Source organism: Chionomys nivalis, chromosome 16, assembly GCF_950005125.1.
Source record: "Chionomys nivalis chromosome 16, mChiNiv1.1, whole genome shotgun sequence".
NCBI classification, from domain to species: Eukaryota; Metazoa; Chordata; class Mammalia; order Rodentia; family Cricetidae; genus Chionomys; species Chionomys nivalis.
In genome coordinates this window covers 48,990,062-49,009,972 of record NC_080101.1, presented here as the reverse complement: position 1 = coordinate 49,009,972, position 19,911 = coordinate 48,990,062, and the positions used below count along the sequence as shown (strand labels likewise).

Below are 19,911 nucleotides of genomic sequence, written 5' to 3'. Positions count from 1 at the left end.
GTCATGTGTTTGATAAGACTTGTGTCTAGATTATAAAAGAAAAACTCAAGCATGTAAGAAGTAATGAAACACCTAAAACTTGGCAAAAAGATCTCAACAATCATTTCGAGAAAGACACCCAAATGGTTGAGAAGTCACCAAGAAGATGCTCAACATTACTGGCTCTTAGAGAAACGCAAATGACAAGAATGAAGCAGCATTTCACATCCATTGAGTGGCTGCGTTTTTTAATAAAAACTACAAGCAGCAACGAATATGGGAGAATTACAATGCTTAGACATCATTAATAGTAATGTAAATGGAATAATTTCCATAGAAATTGTAGGTGTTCCTCAGAAGACTGTACACAGAACTATGACATATTGTTTTGCATTTCCATGACAATGTATTTACCCAGATATCAGCGAATGCTATTTCAGTAGAATGTGTGTATGAATGATCTCAACAACACAACCAACAACAGTCCCAGGTAGAAACAGGCAGAATCCTCATGAGGGGAGGAATGGATAGGTGAGTGTGTTATGCCCGCAGAAGGGAATGCTATCAGATTAAAAATGCACATTCTGAAATGTGGATGAGAACAAGAGCTTGCTGAATGAAATAAACTCTCACAAAAGGTCACACTTGCAGGATTCCACTCATTTGATTCCAACAGATAAATCCAGAGATAGACAGCAGGTAGCCAGAACTGTAGGAGCCTGGAATGTCTAATGGCCAGTTAGCGGGTATGATATTAACTTTGGGAGTGGTGAGAACACTCAGTTAAAGAGATGATTCAGCACACCCACTGTGATTGTACTAAAATGCTGCTGAGTTGTATCTTCAAAAATCATTACACTTTCATTAAAATTTCACACCCTAGTAATAGTCACTTATAGTCATGTGATATGAATAGTCATAGAAACCTGAACTTCTGGAAAGGATTTCCTTCTCCTTGAAGATAACCCAGGTCAGGATCAGTCATGCTTCATTTGGTTTTCCTTGGTGATGTCTAATGCTGAAGAAACTTCTCTTAATTTATTCTGTAACCTTGTAGAAGCTCATTCTGGCACTCTTTGTTGTGTTGTATTGTCCTCTTTGTACACCCTTTCACAAGCATCATTCACAAGCATCAAACTATTGATCATTACAATGTTTTAAAATAATTATTTCAACTTCAAGAATAGTGTTCATTGGAGATTTAGATAGGAATTATGTTTAAATTCTAGTCCAAATTAACATATTGGTATTTCCCAATACACAACATTGATAGGGAATATTTACCCAATTGATTTACTTTTTCTGTCAAAAATGTCTCATAATTGTCTCTATAAACAATATGCATATTTATGCATGAGAACGTTGCTCCTGGCTATATGAAGTAGTTCCAGGATATATTGTAATTCTCTCTCTCTCTCTCTCTCTCTCTCTCTCTCTCTCTCTCTCTCTCTCTCTCTCTTTCTTTCTCCTTCTCTCCCTCCTCTTTCCCCCTCTCTCTTATTCTCTTCTCTCCCTCCCTCCCTTTTTCTGGTACTGTGGATTAAACCCAGGGTCTTGTGTACATGCCAAGCAAGAAACTCTATTAATGAGTTATATTTCCACCAGTGAATTGTGTTGTCTTGGTTCAGAAACATTTTGATATGAGATATTGTTATGGGATAAAGTCTTATTTTGGTACTGATCTTCATCTCAAATTATAATTTGCCTTTTATGACTTTAGTCATAAAGTTTCTTTATGTTTTTTTATTTAAAACTTTTGTCTTCATGCTTCTTTTGGTTTGTTTGCTTTTAATCTCTACCCCCTTTATCTAGCCTGATAATATTTGCTTTTTACTTGGAATGCTAAGCTCAGTTATTTAGTGTAATTTTTGGCATTTGGACTGGAGCCCCATTTTGATATTTTGTTTTCTCTTTCTATAATCTATCCTTTGTTGTATTTGTACTATATGTATATAATATAAATAGATTTTTGTTAATTTATTTATTGTATAAGGGTGCACATTCATGCCATATCATAAGTGTAGAGAATAGAGGACACCTTGCAGGAACTGGCTCTCCTTTTGTAATATGCAGGCTCTGGGGGTTCAAACCCAGGTTATCAGGTACTGATGGCAAGTGCTCTTATCTACTTATTCACTTCATTGGTTCCTTATTATTTGCCTTTATTTGTTGATATTATCACTTTTCTGTACTAGTTTTTGGAATATAAATAATTTTATTACTGATTCTCAAAAATTTACTAATGTTTATTTACCTACTTTGTACTATTTTTCAGAGACCAAAACACACATCTTCAACAACTTCTTCAAAAAGGTTAAGACTATAGACTTGAGGATCACACTGCTGGACATTGCAAGTTAGTATTGCATGCATTCTTTGCTACACCTCTGTTCAGGCTTTCAGGAGTAGTCTTGCATAGGTGAAACACAGAGTTCGTTTCAGTCTCCTTTATAAATTACTCACATTCCATTTCCAGAAAGCACACAGTGCTTATCTAATCATTTAACAAAAAAAAAATTGATTTTAAACTTATTTCCTTTCTCTTGTGATTAAAACCAAGCACTCACACCTTGGTGAGTACAACAAACTAGTATCTAAGAGCAACATTCAAGCTCACTTGTCTTACAAGGTCAACTGGGGTTTGATACAAGCCTGAGGTGCTTAACATGTTCCCATGCATGTTGTCAGGAGAAAGCATTGGGATAATCCAGTGGTGACCAAGGCAGTAAATACTGAGGCATGTTTGGGATGGTAGGTCAAAGAAAGACCATGGAAAGTGATCATGGGTAGCAAAGAGGAAGACCTAAGGGAAGTCAGATGGACAGTTGTTTTTAATTTGGGTTCACTATTCAGGAATGCAAATCCTTTTCCCTCCTGCTCTAAAGATTTGATTTACTTCTTCTTCTTCTTCTTCTTTTTTTTTTTTTTTTTTAAAAAAAAAAAAAAAGGTTTGAGTAGCTTCAAGGGAGGTATATTGTTGCAAAAGGCCAGAAGAGGTAAGAGATCTGTTCCATGCAGTTCCCGGTCTTCTAATAACAGAATATCAGAAAAGACCTCAGGCAGTTACACATGTGAGAGGGTATACATGAGTAAGCAGATCTGAGCGCATGAATTCCGTGTAGATGCTGTAATGAACGTGGATTCATTGGGATTAACAAAGAGCCAAAAACAGGTGAAAAGTTTGAATTCCATTGATAATTTTTCTTTACTTCTCAAACTACAAAGACTTGGAAATTTAGGAACATCTAAGTAACAAACTTACACGATTTGGAGTCTGGTGATGGAGGAGAAATATTAGACACAGCAAGGTCACTTTTTGATTTTTTAGGCTTCTTTGCATTCAACTGCCAAGGTTTATCATAACTTCTAAAGTCCCTTCTTGTTCCTTTGGGTTCTGTTAAAACAAAATATAAACAAATTATAATAATAAGGATGAAAAACTCCTGGTCATGAAATGAAGCATCATATATATAGTCTACTGAGAGGAACTAAGTTCAGTAAAACATTGGATTTTACGGTTTATTTTATCCTACTGTCTAGACAGAATACTAGTGAAATAACTTAGTCATAATTTATTTCTTATCTACTTGATTGAGTAAATATGAGGGACAGAAATTCATTCAATAGCATTGCAGACCCAGGATTTAATTGACACTAGAATTTCAGCACTAGTCATGGTTTGTCCTTTGAATTTTTTTTCTTTTAAGAATCCCAGAGCTTCGAGATACATGGCAAAAGAGCAAGGAAAATTCTGCCTACAGTATCTGCTCCTACACCTGAAATGAGATAAAACACTCCACATTCAAGTCTGAATCACGAGAAAACTATCATTCCAGAAAGAGTGAATGAAATATATTAAATGAAAGAACAGAATATTTAAGATACCAAGGAAAATTATAATCTTACAGTTATTAAATGTCAGAATCTGACTTTTTTGACTTCCCAATATAAGTAAAATAACTCTATGAAGCAAAACAAAATCACATGGAAGAGTTGCTGAGCAAGTTATGATTAAAACACTATTGCACCTAGAATTTTATTGAAAGGTTGTTTTGTGTTGTGTTGTGTTTTCTGTACTGACAGAAAACTAAAACGCAATACTGCATTAAATTTGTATTCGGTGCTAGAAAAAGAACGCTGATGGCGTTGAAAATTGAATCAGGGACATAAAGAACACACTTCACTCAATAAAGATCCAGAGCAGAGAGGCCACAAAATGAGAAAAGCAATGTCAACTGAAAGGGAAGCATGAGTGTCCCTTAGTGGAGACTCAGTTTGCACAAAATGACTTCTCTGAAGAATTCCCCAAAACATCTCCACTACAGTTTTGAATATCAAAAGTGTGTGTGTGTGCATGTGATTATTGTACAGAAGGGAACGCTTTTCACTGGAAAAAAACATGAAACTAAAATAAGGATTCTCTTCTACACAATTAAGCGATGAACAAGTGAGAATATTCTGTGTCCTGAGTTACTAGATTTATTGAAATGGAACAATGGAGCGACTTCAGATATTATGGGAAAGTATTTTGTCTCTGTTCTTGAGCTTTAAAGACGGTCTGTAACAGACTAGAAGATGCACCAAATGAACACAAAATCACAGCCATGTTCAAGAGGGAATCACAGCCCACCAACCAAATAATCATCCAAGAACTGCTTGTTTTCCTTCTCCTTCCTAATCCTCCCTCTGAAATATTTTCACTTCTTCTGTGGCCCTTACGTTTCTTTTCTTTTTTTTTTTTATTTATTAAAGATTTCTGCCTTCTCCCTGCCACCACCTCCCATTTCCCTCCCCCTCCCCCAACAAGTCCCCCTCCCTCATCATCTCTAAGAGTAATCCGGGTTCCCTGCCCTGTGGGAAGTCCAAGGACCACCCACCTCCATCCAGGTCTAGTAAGGTGAGCATCCAAAATGCCTAGGCTCCCACAAAGCCAGTACGTGCAGTAGGATCAAAAACCCATTGCCATTGTTCTTGAGTTCTCAGTAGTCCTCATTGTCCGCTATGTTCAGCGAGTCCGGTTTTATCCCATGCTTTTTCAGACCCAGGCCAACTGGCCTTGGTGAGTTCCTGATAGAACAACCCCATTGTCTCAGTGTGTGGGTGCACCCCTCGCGGTCCTGAGTTCCTTGCTCGTGCTCTGTCTCCTGCTCTTGATTTGGACCTTGAGATTTCAGTCATTTCACATAAACTATCTCTGCTCCATTTTCAAATCCCCACTTCATATCTTAATGTATATATCATTTTCACATAAAAATGCTTCTTTGTAACTACCTGGAATAGAGGGTTTCACCCCCTTCACTACAACACAGGGGCTGTGAAGGCTCGAGATGTCTAGTTTCCAGATGCTTCTGCAATGAGAGACCTCCACAGAGGAGGCAAAGCACCCTTCTTTTTTGTGGGAAGCCCCTCTCATCATCCTGTTTACCATGCCCTATTATTAGCCCTACTTCACCCATGCCAGTGTTCCAGACATGGCTATGGTCTGTCCTGTCCTCTGACAACATGGGTGAAACACTGGTGACCTCTTAAACTTAGGCAAGCCACAAGCTTCAGACTTTCTTGCTTCTGTTCTTCAAAGCTTCAATTCTCTGATGCTTAGACACCCCAAACTAGGGCTCTGCGCTGGGTATACTTATTCTCTAGAGCAACTCCACCTTAGATGGCTTGGCATCAAACATCGCTGTCTCTCAACACAGCAAAAATCCTGTGTCTCTTCTTTTTACTATGTCGATCTATTACAGGTTTTTTGATCTCTGATTGTGGTTCTCTGAACAAGTCTTTTTTCCAAAATCAATAACTCTTTCATACCAGGCTTTGTGCTTAGTCACTGTACAGTTTGCTCACCAATATCCCTAACTCTTACATAATTTGTGCCCCACCTTCTATCCTGGCTATAGTAGCATAACCACCCTTTCCTTCATATTTTGGGGCCCTGCTTGAGAATATCTCGCAGGCTTTAATAATGACTAATTTGTGTCTTCAACTCAGTTTTGCCCCAGAGTTGTATAAACAAACTTTAATTTTTCCTTTCATAATTTGTCCCTCTTCTCTTCTGGTAGCTTATCTGGAGCAGGGTCACTTACTTCTCCTGTTTAATCTCCAACTTCTTCAACAAGCAATTTTACCTCTCAATAAACAGCACAACGTAAAGCACACAGAATAATCTCACACTAATCGTCTTCCAGAAAAATCCCTTACTTAACAAATAATTTAACACATTTTCCTCCATTCTTTCATTCCTGTAGATTATATAATTTTTCCTTTAATATTGGATAACTCCTACTTTGGGGTGTCCTGCCTTGACTCAGTCCAGAGACTCAGAATCACATTCAAATGCCTGCTAGTAGTGCTTACTGAGATGCTTCACAAAACTCAAATTCACCAATAGGAATTCAGCCTCTACTTCTCATTGGAAATTTAGTTTCATGTTTCATCTTGACCTATTAAGTGAGTATTTATACCATTACATAAGCTAGTAGCTATAAAAATCTACTCCTTTCTTCCACCCTCCATGAGAAAAGTCAACAAATTCTTGTGTCAAGGAGAATTCTAAGAAATCTGGGATGATTACATAGTAATGATTAATCATGACCTATATTATTGCCACTTCTTGAATGAAGATGAAACCATTAATTTGCTTCTGTCTAATACAATATAGCAAAGGTATTGAGATGGTAATATCACAATTGCAATGTAATCATTACATCATAGAAACCCCATTTGAGAACACTTCTTGAATTGGAGAAAATAACCTGTCATAAGGTTAGATTCCTGTGGTAGTGAACTCTACTTGTATCTAGCAACTAAGACTAAACCTGGGCTAAATCCAGAAAGGAAAACAAGAGCACAGTCATATGCTGTGAAGAGGTTATTTTCCAACAAGCAAAATGGGCTTGGAAACATGTTCTTCTCTAGCTCAGTGTCCAGATGAGGATGCAACCCAGCCAGCAGTTTGATTCATCGTGTGAATCTGCGCAGAGCTGACTAAGCCAAATACAGGCTTCTGGACATGAATATCAAATGCTAAATGTTCACAGATGCCTGTATGATCTTTTAGTCACAAGGTACGTACCATCTTAGTACCTAGGAACCAAAACCTTTGCCAATTAACCCACCTGACTTATGAACTCAAGGAAATGAGCCCAAAAACAAGCAAACAAATAAATAAATAGGTCAAATACAAGAATTCTGTTTTGTATAGCAAGATTCATGTTCTAGTTTTCTGTCTAATGAAGATAGCTTTTATGAAGATATCATCACCAACAATATCCACCTTCTTCAGAGGATATTCACTCTCTGCCCTCTTTAATGTAGATTTGTGAGAACATCAAGACGATATTGATATGACAACACAGGAAAGAAGGCCAAAATCTTTCCCTGCGATTCCACAGAGTATGCAGAGAAGAGAAGATAGCATGGCACCATCCCGGAAATCATCTAGAGACAGCCCAATCCCCATGGGAATCAGGCAGAGTTGGCGACTCACACAACAGACATGCTTAGTTTGGGTTTTATTGTGACACTTAAACAGCATGACCAGCTGGAAATTGGGAAGCAACGGCTCCATCTCATCTTACACTCCAAGTAGCACTGGGTTACTGAGGGCTGGAATTAAAGGCAAGAGCCTTGAAGTAGGATCTACGGAGGAATGCAGCTTATTGGCTTGATCTAAATGCTGCTCAGCCTGTTTTTTGATAGAACCCCCAAAGCATCAGCCCTGGGGTAGCAGTATGCACAGTGAACTAGACCAATCAATCAAGAAAATGCACCACAGACTCGCCCACAGCAAAATAGAATGGGGGCATTTTCTCTACTGAGGTTCCTTTCTCTAAAATGCTTGTATATATGTTGTGTCAAGTTGACATAAACAGACTGGTCCAAGGCATGGAGAGAGTGGGATTTGAAAGTGAACTGCAAACCTGAAGAACAATGCGCAGGAAGATAGAAGTCACATCTGCCCTGTTGTTTCCCCCCATTTAGTGGAGAAAGGTAGCTACAGGGACTTGGAAGACTGGTTCCCCAACGTTCGGTTTCCCGGGACTCAACTACTTCTAAAGTTAAATTTACTACTCAGGATAATACTAGTCACAGGAATAAGCAAAAGCAACCTTGTAGACACTGCCTCATTACTTCCTGAGCTGATTAGCTGTATTCCTTCAATCAAGTTGTTTATAAAATGAAACACAAGTTTAGAGTAATTACTTTGGATCCACACAGAAATAAATATTTCATACAGATCAATGTGGCCCTCCTTTTTTTTGTCCCCCCAACTTGATGTATGAAGGCTTTGGTCTCCCTGGGAGTGGGTTGAGGTGTTGAGGCAGCCAGGGCTTGCCTGTACACTGACTTGAGACCGGTTTAATAAAAGTGCACACCTTACAAAAAAAAAACCTCTCATTTTCATTTATAGAAGCAAACTACATTATAATGTATTCAAATTCAAAAATATTTAGCATGAAAAGTTAGTATGAAACTTTAATAACAGAATACCTGAAAATTTTAGGTTTATCATATTATAATTAAAAATACTAGGGAAAATTTTCTATTCCAACAGTGGTTCTCTGCTTTCCTAATGCTGCAACCCTTTAATACAGTTCCTTATAATGTGGTGACTCCCAACCATAAAATCATTTTTATTGCTGCTTCATAACTCAAATTTTGCTACTGTTATGAAGTGTAATGTAATTATCTGTGTTTTCTGACAGTCTTAGGAAACCCCTATGAAAGGGTCATTTAGTCCCCAAAGATTCATGACACAGAGGTTGAGAACCACTGTATCTGATCTATCTCACATTATCATACATGTTCATAGTTTCTTCTTTTTCCTCGATTACCTGAGGGTTCACTTTCTGCCCAGAGGGCTGCTGACCCAGACAAAGTTCTTTGCAGCTGTCCTCGGTTTCCTTGCTTGGACTGAAGATGGTCAATGAGAAATGGGATTGGCTGGTCTGGTGTCTCAGTTATTAGCTTGGTCATTAATTCCTAAAGACAGAACAAGACACACATTTACATCTAATAAGAAGACACACTACTTGAGCATTTATCATTGTTCGACAGTATACCAATTGTCCACACATAGAAACTAATTAAAGCTCTCTCATAATTCTTCTAGGCATGTACAAGGTGGTAACTGTCCTCTCTCTAAGCACAATGAAATACAGAAAAACAAGCTGTGTTCCACAACCAAAACACAGCAAAAGATAGCCTAAATCATACTAGAAATTTTATCTAAGTTATTTTTATTAAAGTATTCCTTCTAAATTTTAAATCTGGGATTACTCTTTCTAGGCATCCTATTAAGAACTAAGCTCTAGCTAAAACAGACAATATATCTTTTCTATGTGTTAATATTATTTCCCTTTGAAATTCCCAAAGAACATGGAGAATTAAAAAAAATAATTAAGCAGGCACAAGTCACATAAACCTTACATAATCACCAAACAATATAGAACTTATTTTTACAAATATTCTCTCTCACACTCTCCCCTTCCCCTTCCCTTCTCCCCCAATGACTATATCTCTATCCACAGAATAGACTCTTTAATTTTTTAGCTGCTTTAATGCTCTAACATTAAATTGGGCAACATCTGCCCAGGGATCATGTCTATGTGTTTTAGTCATTCAGTCAGGAAGAACAAAGGACATTTTCCAATTTGTGGTCAGTTATGGCATCCAGACATGAACAACTGGCTCACCACGAGGACAAGAACGGTGTTTTGTGCCCTATAATTGAATTGTTAACTGGTATGTCCCCCCCCCCCCAGATCCCTGCCAGTCACATCTCATCTTGCCTGCTTTATCTTATTCTGTAAAATTCTATTCTGTAAGTGGTAATTGTTCTACTGAGTAGCTGGAAAGTTAGATATTCGGATTACTTAGGAAAATGTTAGCAGCAACTTCCCATTCCAGTTTTGGTTTTCTTTCTTGTTTTTGTTGGTTTGTTGCTTGCTTGCTTATTTTTTGTGACTGAGAATGCTGGCCTATTTCTTCTACCTCAGTGCTCTTCCTCAGATGTTGAGCAGGCTTACTTGCCATCAGTCTGTCCCCAGTGATGTAGTTTGAGAGGCTTACCCTAAGTAATCTTAGTCTAATTATTTTTTATTCAGATTCCTGTCAGAACCCCCCCCCCACACACACAAGGCAGATAAAAGCCATGGTGGAATGAAGGAAAGAATTTTAACCAAAGTCACTTTGGGAAGACAGAGACTAAGAATTTCATCTCGTCTTTGGGGCTACTGAGCCAAGTTTTGAGGCTACAAAGAGAAAGAATTGGGATGGGACAAGAAGTGTATGTAATCTTAGCAAAGACAATACAGGTTTTGGAGATGAAAGATCCCATGTTGCTGCTAGAGGCACAATTCGAATAAATTCAGAGCATCTGGAAATTAAAGCCAGAGAAGAAAAGATCTAGACAGCTTGTTTCATGAGTACACTGTGGTGCAAGGTATTTGTCAAGGAAATACTTTATGTATACTGTACTTTCTGTATGCAGAGAAAGGGAGGGAAACAGAGTGGCACTACTATCACTGGAGAGGCTTTATCAGCAGTATAGCTAAAGAGAGGCCATCTCTTCACTGGCATTCACAAAGCAGTACAGTGATCAGTTACACATCAATGCAATATAACACAATTCAAAGCATTTCAAATTTTATCTAGACAAGAGATTGCACTATTCTATTAGAACTCATCATTCATTACAAAGATTGCTACACAATAGAGAGAAATGGGGATGAAAGGACCAAAAAGGTCACAAATGTCCTGGGTACTGAGATAAAGCAAAATGGCCCAGGTCACAGTAACCTTCTGTTGTGACCCTGGGAGATATCAGATGAGTTTTGTTTCTAAAATCTTATCTTTCAAATCACATGGAAAATTTCTATATTTTTGCTCTTTGAAAAGAAACTAAAGTGTTTCTTATTTTCAATAGAAGATGGATTTTGCAGATTAAGTCAGATCACATACGTCTATTTTAAAAATATTATGAATCTCGTAATTTCAGGAGTACATTTTTAATCCACTAGTAAGTCTATAAGGCTAAAGGCACAAAATAATTTCAGTCATAGCAGATAAAATAGTTAATGTTGTCTGCTGAGGAATGCTGAACTATGCAAAGTTGTGTTGCATTTGGTTAATTATGTAAAGGTGCGCTGCTGTTTTACCCTGTCTGCCTAAGACATCTGATTTGTCTAATAAAAAGCTGAATGGCACTAGCAAGGGAGGATGTATAAGCGAAACTTCTGAGCATGGAGCATAAGGAGGAGGGGGAATTTAAGCTTGGAGAGGAAAGAAAAGGAGATGCTAGGGGCCAGAGAGACAGAGACAGGGATAGTAGAAAAACAGGCCATACAGAATGAAAGAACGGTAAAAAGATGCAAGACAAAGGGGAGATGAATAAAAACAAGTGAAATTAAATTAAAAGAGTTAATGGAACAAGTCTAACCTAAGCTATTCATAGCTAATAATGAGTCTCTGTGTCTTTACTTGGGAACTACTTGACGGCTAGAAGGAAATGCCAACTAGAGTTTTCAGTACAGAATGTCTGCTGGGTCAAAAGTCTGCTCTCAGATGATTCTGAACAGAAGACATGTTGTCTGGCCTCTCAGCATATGTATCCGTTAGTACATGCATCCAGACCTTCTGCACTTGAATGATCTTGAGAACTGGAACTTGCAGAAATTTCTTTTCTAGACAGGAACATTTAAGATTTTCAAAGGAGTTGCTGACAGTAGAACGTCAGCATCTTTCAACCGTGAAGTTGTAGAGACACAAACGTAACTGAGGAGCTAATCAGTTTAAAGAAGAGAACAGCACTGTGTGGGCAGAATGCCAAGTTAGACGTGGGAACTGATTGCTGGACGGTTCACAAGGTTCTTGCAGCACAAAGGGAAAGTATTGAGAACATTAAGCCAGCCTCAACTCTAAGGCCGAACACCTTCAGGAAATGATGTGTAATCTTTATCATTAATGTAAGGTTCCTGGTACGAAAGTTCCTGGGAGATTGTGGTTGTACGTGTTTATAAATAAATAGCAAAATGGAGTAAGCGACAGCATCCTGTCCCCCAAACAACTGTCGGTGGATATTTTTGTCTAAGGACCTGGGGATTGACAACATGCCGGTACTAATTTACCTGAGACCATGCTTGCACTCACAGGCTAGAACACATGCTGGCAAATATGTCCGTAATTGATTTAATTCACAATTACTAATAATGATAACTGGCTGATACAAATGGCATTCAACAGATGGCATGGAAAACATCCTAATTCAGCACCCAGACTCTGAAATCACTCTTCTGAACTCTTTTATTTATGGGCTGCAGATGTTTGGGTAAGGAACTTCATCATCTGGCATTGCAGCACTCCATCAACTAAATGTGAATGACAATAGTGCCTACATCATAGGGTTGTCATGGAGATGAAAAAGAAGACGATCAGAAAGCATTTGCAACGTGCTTTAGGCTATGTATAGTCTGCTGGGGTGGGAACCGTTTCTCAGATCTCTCTCCTCCATTGATCTCGGCTAGGCTTTCCTAATGAGAAATTTGTAGACTTGCAGAGTAGAGAGAAGCAGAAGAAGCTATTCTCTAGGATTGATTGTAGACAGAAATGAGGACACATGGGAGACTCAGAGTAGCTTCTCAGAGAATCTGGAAAACTCCACTGCCGGCTTGGATAGAGAACCTGCAAAAACACTGGAGAACTGCAGCAGGTCCTAGCACACAGTTAATAGACAGGCACCTGCTTCTTGTGCTGTAACTGGAGATTTCCAGGCCAATAACCCTGATCCTGCTAGTGGCCTCTCTTGACCTGCGACGGCATTTCTCTGATCTCAGTGTCTTATCTCTCATCATGTAAATTCATTATTCCTAATTCAGTTATAGCCAAGACACATAGAATAGCTTCTGCTTTTCTAATTTAATGTTAGTGGTGCTCCTTAAAAGAATGCAACATTTTAATATTTACTGCAATTTATAAACATTTTATAGGTGACACACATATACACTGTATCTTATTGTATTATTATAATTGCTATACTTTTATTAATACATATTTGCAATATTGTGGATGACATATTTCCATTGACTTTATTTTTTGATATTACTATTCTCTTTCTATAATAATAATTATATTATTTTCTTCTTCTCTTTCCTCCCTCCCGCCCTTCCCATGTTCTCTCCTTGGCTCCCTCTCAAATTCATAATTCATGGCCTCTATTTACTTAATTGCTATTAGTTAAAGTCCACTTAGTGTTACGTGTGTGTGTATGATTTCATGGTTGACTGCTTGGTATTGTATAATCAATTGGAAGACTTTTTTTTTTCTGGAGAAGATTCTTTCTACTTCTTTCTCAACAGACATTTGCTACCTGGAGTTCTTTGTCTAGGACTGAGGCCCCATAGGATTTCCTCCTTCTGTGTTAGAAGGTCTAATGGTGCTGTACTTGTTCAGGTCTTTTTTTAGGCAGCTGTATTGTTGAGGTATCCTGAGCGAAGCGTCCCTGTCTTTAAAGGAGACTTACTGTCACAGCACATTTTCTGGCTTTCTGGCTCTTACAATCTTTTTATTTCCTCTTCCTCCTATTCCCTGAGTCTTAGATGAAGAAGTTGTGTTGTAAACCCTATGATGAGTAGTTCTCTGATTGGTTGTGGTAGTCTGTCATGGTCTCCCTCTGTTGCAAGAAGTTTTTTTGATGAGGGATGAGAGGTCCACTTATCTGTGTACTTAAGAAGTATTTAGGATGTACTTAGAAAGTGCACTGGTTTAGTAAAGCAGTGCTCTGGGGGTCTCTTCTAATGACCTTGATCACCAGTCCAGGCATTTGGCTGGGTTTCCAGTACCTGGCATGATTTTCTTCTTCTCAAATGGGCCATAAGGCAAATTAACCGCTGTTAGTTACAGACAGGAAGAAGAGATGCTATTGCACTCTTAGGTATCTCTTACCCTGCTAGTTCTTGTTGTCGAGCAAAATGTCACAGCTGGGTAGGGCTGCTGGCTGCTTCTCTCCCTTGGAAGTATGCACAGCACTTTTCAGTACTGTGCAAGTTTGTCCTCAGGGATTAATACTGGAGGTAGCATCATTCAGGTATACGTTTTCAATGTTTATAATTATATTAATATAATTTATGTTAATACAATACAGTATGTACAACTTTATTTTTTGTCCCTCAAAACTGGTATTAAGATCTGATGAACAAATTAATTCATTTTAGATCTGTGTTTATGCGTCAATGTTCTATTTTTAATTAAGATCTTTAAATTTTGTATTCCTCCTACACATTTGATATAAAATATCTTGGGGCAACTCTAACCAAACAAGTGAAACAACCTGTATGATAAGAACTTTAAGTGTCTAAAGAAAGAAATTGAAGAAGACATGAGAAAATGGGAAGATCTCTTATGCTCTTGGATAGGTAGGATCAACATAAAAAATGGCAATTTTACCAAAAGTAATCTACAGATTCAATGCAATTCCCATCAAAAGCCCAATAGAATTTTTCACAAACCTAGAAAGAACATTATTCAACTTCACATGGAAAAAGATACCCAGAATAGCTAAAACAATCCTATACAATAAAGGAACTTCTGGAGTCATCACTATCCCTGACATCAAGCTCTCCTACAGAGCAATAGTAAAATAAAACAATTTGGCATTGTCATAAAAACAGACACATGGACTAATGGAACTGAAGGCCTTAACATTAATCTACACACATATGAATACCTGATTTTTGCAAAAGAAGCTAAAATTATACAATGGGAAAAAGAAAGCATCTTCAACAAATGGTGCTGGCATAACCAAATGTCAGCATGTAGAAGACTGTAAATAGATCCACATCTATCACCTGACATGAAATTCAAGTCCAAGTGGATTAAGGACCTCAACATAAATTCAGTTATGTTAAAATTGATAGAAGAGAAAGTGGGAAGTAGTTTTGAACACAGGGATACAGGAGACCACTTCCTAATTATAATCCCAGTAGCAGAGACAATGAGAACAACAATCAATAAGTGGGACCTCCTGAGACTGAGTAGTTTCCGTAAGGCAAAGCACGTGGTCAACAAGACAAAATGGCAGCCTACAGAATGGGAAAAGATCTTCACCACTCCACATCCGTCAGAGGGCTGATCTCCAAAATATATAAAGAACTCAAAGAAACTAGACAACAAAATACCAAATAATCCATTTTAAAAATGGGATGGAGATATAAACAGAGAATTCTCAACAGAAGAAACCCAAATGGCCAAAAGACATTTAAGGAATGCCCAGACCTTAATCATTAGGGAAATGCAAATCAAAATGACTCTGAGATACCATCTTACACCTGTCAGAATGGCAAGATCAAAAATATTGAAGACAGCTTATGCAGAGAGGATATGGAGTCAGGGGAGCATTCCTCAAATGCTGGTGGGAGTGCAACCTTGTACAGCCATTCAGATCAGTATGACAGTTTCTCAGAAAGTTGGGAATAACTCTACCTCAAGAGCCATCAATACTAATCTTGGGCATATACCCAAAGGATACTCAATCATATCAAAAGGACACTTTCTCAACAATATTCATAGCAGCATTATTCATAATAACCAGAACCTCGAAGCAACCTAGATGTCCCTCACCCAAAGAATGGAAAAAGAAAGTGTGGTAGATTTACACAATGGAGTATTACTCAGCTATAAAAATCAATGACATCATGAAATTTGCAGATAAGTGGATGGAACTAGAAAAAAAATCTCAGAAAGACAAACATGATATGTCCTCACTCATAAGTAGATAGATATAAAGCAAAGCAACAGATAACCAGACTACAATCCACAGCTCCAGAGAACTGATAGTGTGGGGTCAAGGAGGAGGGAGGAAGAGGAGAGGGGAGGAAGGAGGAGGAGTGGGAAAATATATATAACTCAATAAAAACCCAAATAAATAAAACCTTTCATCTTTAGAAATAATATCAAAATTAAATAAAAATACTTTAAAAAGTATTTCAGATCATTACCCTCCAAATATTCACTTCCAAGCCCAACATCTAAGTATGATTCATAAATAGTCAAGAAATAGACATTTAATTGTTACTTTAAATTAAATCTCTGATTCTTGGCTGTTTGTGAGACCACTGATATTAGTATTCACAATGGATTGACTCTACTTGACTATACTCACCTGATGTTTACAATTCCCGCCTCTCCTGTATGGTATCATGCTTGTCTTTCTCACCTGCCTTTTAGTCCTTGTATGCCTATTCCCGTTATAGCTCATTATTGATTTTTTTACCTCCCTCATAGTTCATGTTTTCCTATTCCACCTGATCTATATTCCATGCTTGTCTATTCTATGCACCCTAGAGGATACAGTAATCTTTCTCACCTGCACCATAGCCTATGTTTGCCTCAATCCATCCCCAGCTTTTTTTTTTTAATGAAAAACATGCATACTGGGGAGAGGTTTCTCCTTGCCTCGTTGTACATTCAAGCAGAACTATAAGGTTTGGGTTTGGCAGAAGTGGAGATGTCAAATGGCGTATACAAGTCTCCATAAAAGCTGAGGGAGGAAGAGACATCTCTGTAACGTTTTCCTACCAGATCCTTCCAGGACACTTGGGGAACTCAGATTTTTCCTTTTCAGAACTACCCTAAACCTGCTTCTCTCTTTACCAGTAAAAACTCAGATTTAGTTAGAAGGCTGAGATCAACAGTAAAGAAAATAGTATAAACAATAACAGTTGAGTAAGCTGCTCAAAGGAAAGAAAGTCAAGGTGATCTTGGCCCCTCTCAGTGTGAAGAAACAGGAGGTCAAAAAGATGATGAATCCTCTACATAAGAAACGGCATAAGAATTTTGATATTGGCCAGGACATCCAGCCCCAAAGCAATCTCACACACTTTGTCAAATGGCCCTGCTACACCAGACTGCAGCAGCAAAGGGCTGTCCTCTCTAAGAGGCTCAAAGTAATTCCTGCCAATAACCAGTTTCCCTGGCTCTGGATCACACTGTTAAACTGAAGTATAATATCAAACCTGGAAAAGTAACATTATACAAGCTTACATGGTTTATTTCATCATTCTACATGGTCTCATGTACTAAGAATAAATATCACCAAAATAAAGTTAATATTATGTGATAAACAATAGGTTTCTATCATTACCTGTATATAGTCTCATCCATTCATTCCCTCCATGTCAAAGACATGTTTTCCATTTATTTATATGATCTTGTAATTTTACCATACTGTTTATGCTCTTTGGAGCTTGTCTTTATATATTTAACATAGTCTTCTTGATGTCCATCCAAATACTTTGCAAATAAATTATTTATTTTTATTAATGAATATTATTCACTGTGCAGTTATGGCATAGTGTGTTCACTCATTCATTAGTGACTGTTTTGGAAAATGTGAATAATCTTATAATAATCACCAATTTATAAATATTTGTGTGAAAATTTATACTTCTCTGGGTTAAATGACTAATAGGACAATTATTGTATTGTACGTTAAAGTTACTTTTAATCTTAAAATAATGACAAACTATGTTCTAGGTGCCAATTCATTCACTTTTGCTGCATGTGAGAATCCCTGGCCATTCTTCTGTTTATGATAATAGCTCATTACAGTTTTAATTGCATTCAGCTGATGACTAATTGCAGTGAAGATCTCTCAATCTGTTCGTCTGCCATCTCTGTAAGTTCCTCAGGGAAAATTCTGTGTATATCTTTTGTCCACTTTTCTAATTGATTGGTCTGAATTTGTAATTGTTTAGAAAGTCTCTTGTGCTTTATTAATACTACAGTAAGGCTTTGAGATATTTTAACCCCTTTCACAGTTTTATGTTTTACATTCTTAAAGGATGTCTCCTTTCAATGTTTGTGAGGACCTGTGGTCCTTTCGTGGTCACCCTTTACAATGCGCTCTGTAACTGATCTTTACCCAGCCCTGGGTTCTTAATGCTTGCCTCCCATTTCTCTTCCAAAGTTTCACAGTCTTATATTTTTCATGAATCTTAATGACCTAGTAGGAATTAATTTTGCATAAGGTGTCAAGAGTCAAGAATAATGGTCAAGGTCCATTTTTTTCTATTTGAATTCCATTTTTGGCACCATAGCTGTGTCAAATATTTGATCATGTTTCTTTCATCAAATCACTTCTATTCCTTGGTTAAAAATTATCAGAATTGTTGGTTATGTAACAATCTTTGCATTCCCTATTTTCTTCAAGTGACTAGTATGTCGGTTTTTCCACTAGTGATCTGATCTAGATCCTGTGTTCATATCTCACATTGTTATGTAATATCTACCTATGCAGCCCAAGTTATCCTCAAAATCTCTGCATAGTCCAAGATTTCTGTATGGTCTCATTTTAACTTTCGTTCCTTGGCCTCTTGAGTGCAGGGAAGATAGACATGCACAACTATATCTGGCTAATATCTTATGCTTTTTTTTTTTAGTTTTCCTAGACAGGGTTTCTCTGTATAGCCCTGGCTGTCTCAGAACTTACTTTCTAGACCAGGATGGCCTTTAAATCACAGAGATCCATCTGCCTCTGCCACCCATATACTGGGATTAAAGGGGTGCACCACCACTGCCTGACATCTTACATTTTCAAAAGGATATTGCCTATTTCACAAAACAAAACTTGTTTTTGTTACTCTAGTACATTTTTATACAAATTATAAAACAATTATTACTACATTTACAAAAACTTCAGAGATTTTGATAGGACTATTTTAGTCATACACACTAACTTAGGGAGTTAATATACTATGTCAAATCTTCCAGTTCGTGAATACTATTATGCACTTCCATTTAGCTAACTTTTCAGCTCATTTCTCCAGCTTTCTATCATAGATATCTGGTATAATTTTTTTAAGTTTTATCCTTGAGTACTTCATATTCTCTGGAGCAAATACTCTGTGCAGAAGCCCAAAATCTCACTGATTTCCTCAAGTGAACTTTAGTGAAATGGTTTTCTCAGTCTATTGTGGGGACCATGATAGGAGTGATAGATATTGAATTACGTCTCTCCTGCAAAAGAATTTTAGCAACACCATTTGACAGGGAGATCTATATTCAAAATACATCCAGAACTAAAATATTAAATATCAAAGGGAAAACAACCAATCAATATATAGTATAGGCACATGAATTAGCGAAGAAGCACAACAATGAACAAATATATTAAGAAATAGCATATACTCAGTCACAAGAGAATTGTAAATTAAAATTACCTCCAAGGTTCCATCTATCCTGTCAAAATGGCTAGTATTAGGCAAAACACACACACACACAATGTTAAGGTGTAGGAGAGAAGGAATTCTCATATATAACTGGCAGAAGTGAAAGTTAGGGTAATCATTCTAGAAAATAGTAGGGAAGTTCTTTAAAAAATAAAAACTCAATCTATCATATTATCCAGCCATATCTGGGTATGCACCTGAAGGAGTTGAAGAACGTACACAGTAGAGATACTGTCATGCCTGTCTTTATGAGGCCCAACATGCATCAACATCATAGAATCAATTCACATTTCTGTGGAAAGATGAATGGGTAAAAACAATGTGGCATTATATAAACTGGAACATTATCTGCCATTAATAACGAAAAATGGTGAAAGTGGAGATACTATGCTACCTGAAATAAGCCAGACACGGAAGAAAAGTGTCTCATGTGTTATTCTCAAATATGAAATCTGAAAAATTAATAAGACCATCTGAGCAGTGATGGCGCACACCTATAATCCCAGTACTTGGGAGGCAGAGGCAGGCAGATCTCTGTGAATTTGAGGCCAGCCTGGTCTACAAGAGCTAGTTCCGGGTCAGGCTCCAAAGCTATAGAGAAACCCTGTCTCAAAAAACAAAAACAAAAAAACAAAAAACAAAAATTAATAAGACCTAAAGGCAGGAGGGTTATAGGAAAATGGGAAGGAGAGCAGGGGATTTAATAAGT

The 19,911-nt window shown here is 37.5% G+C and overlaps 1 protein-coding gene across 4 annotated transcripts in view; it reads right to left on the bottom strand.

The window, feature by feature from the left end:
• Positions 1-19,911, bottom strand: part of C16H8orf34 (chromosome 16 C8orf34 homolog) — a 371,793-nt gene that overhangs the window by 288,074 nt on the left and 63,808 nt on the right. For all 4 annotated transcript variants that reach the window (XM_057790534.1, XM_057790535.1, XM_057790536.1 and 1 more), the window contains exons 2-3: positions 8,814-8,961; positions 3,242-3,373 (exon numbers count right to left, since the gene is read on the bottom strand). In XM_057790534.1, coding sequence (XP_057646517.1) covers positions 3,242-3,373; positions 8,814-8,961 — 280 coding nt within the window. The remainder of the gene's footprint in view (positions 1-3,241; positions 3,374-8,813; positions 8,962-19,911) is intronic.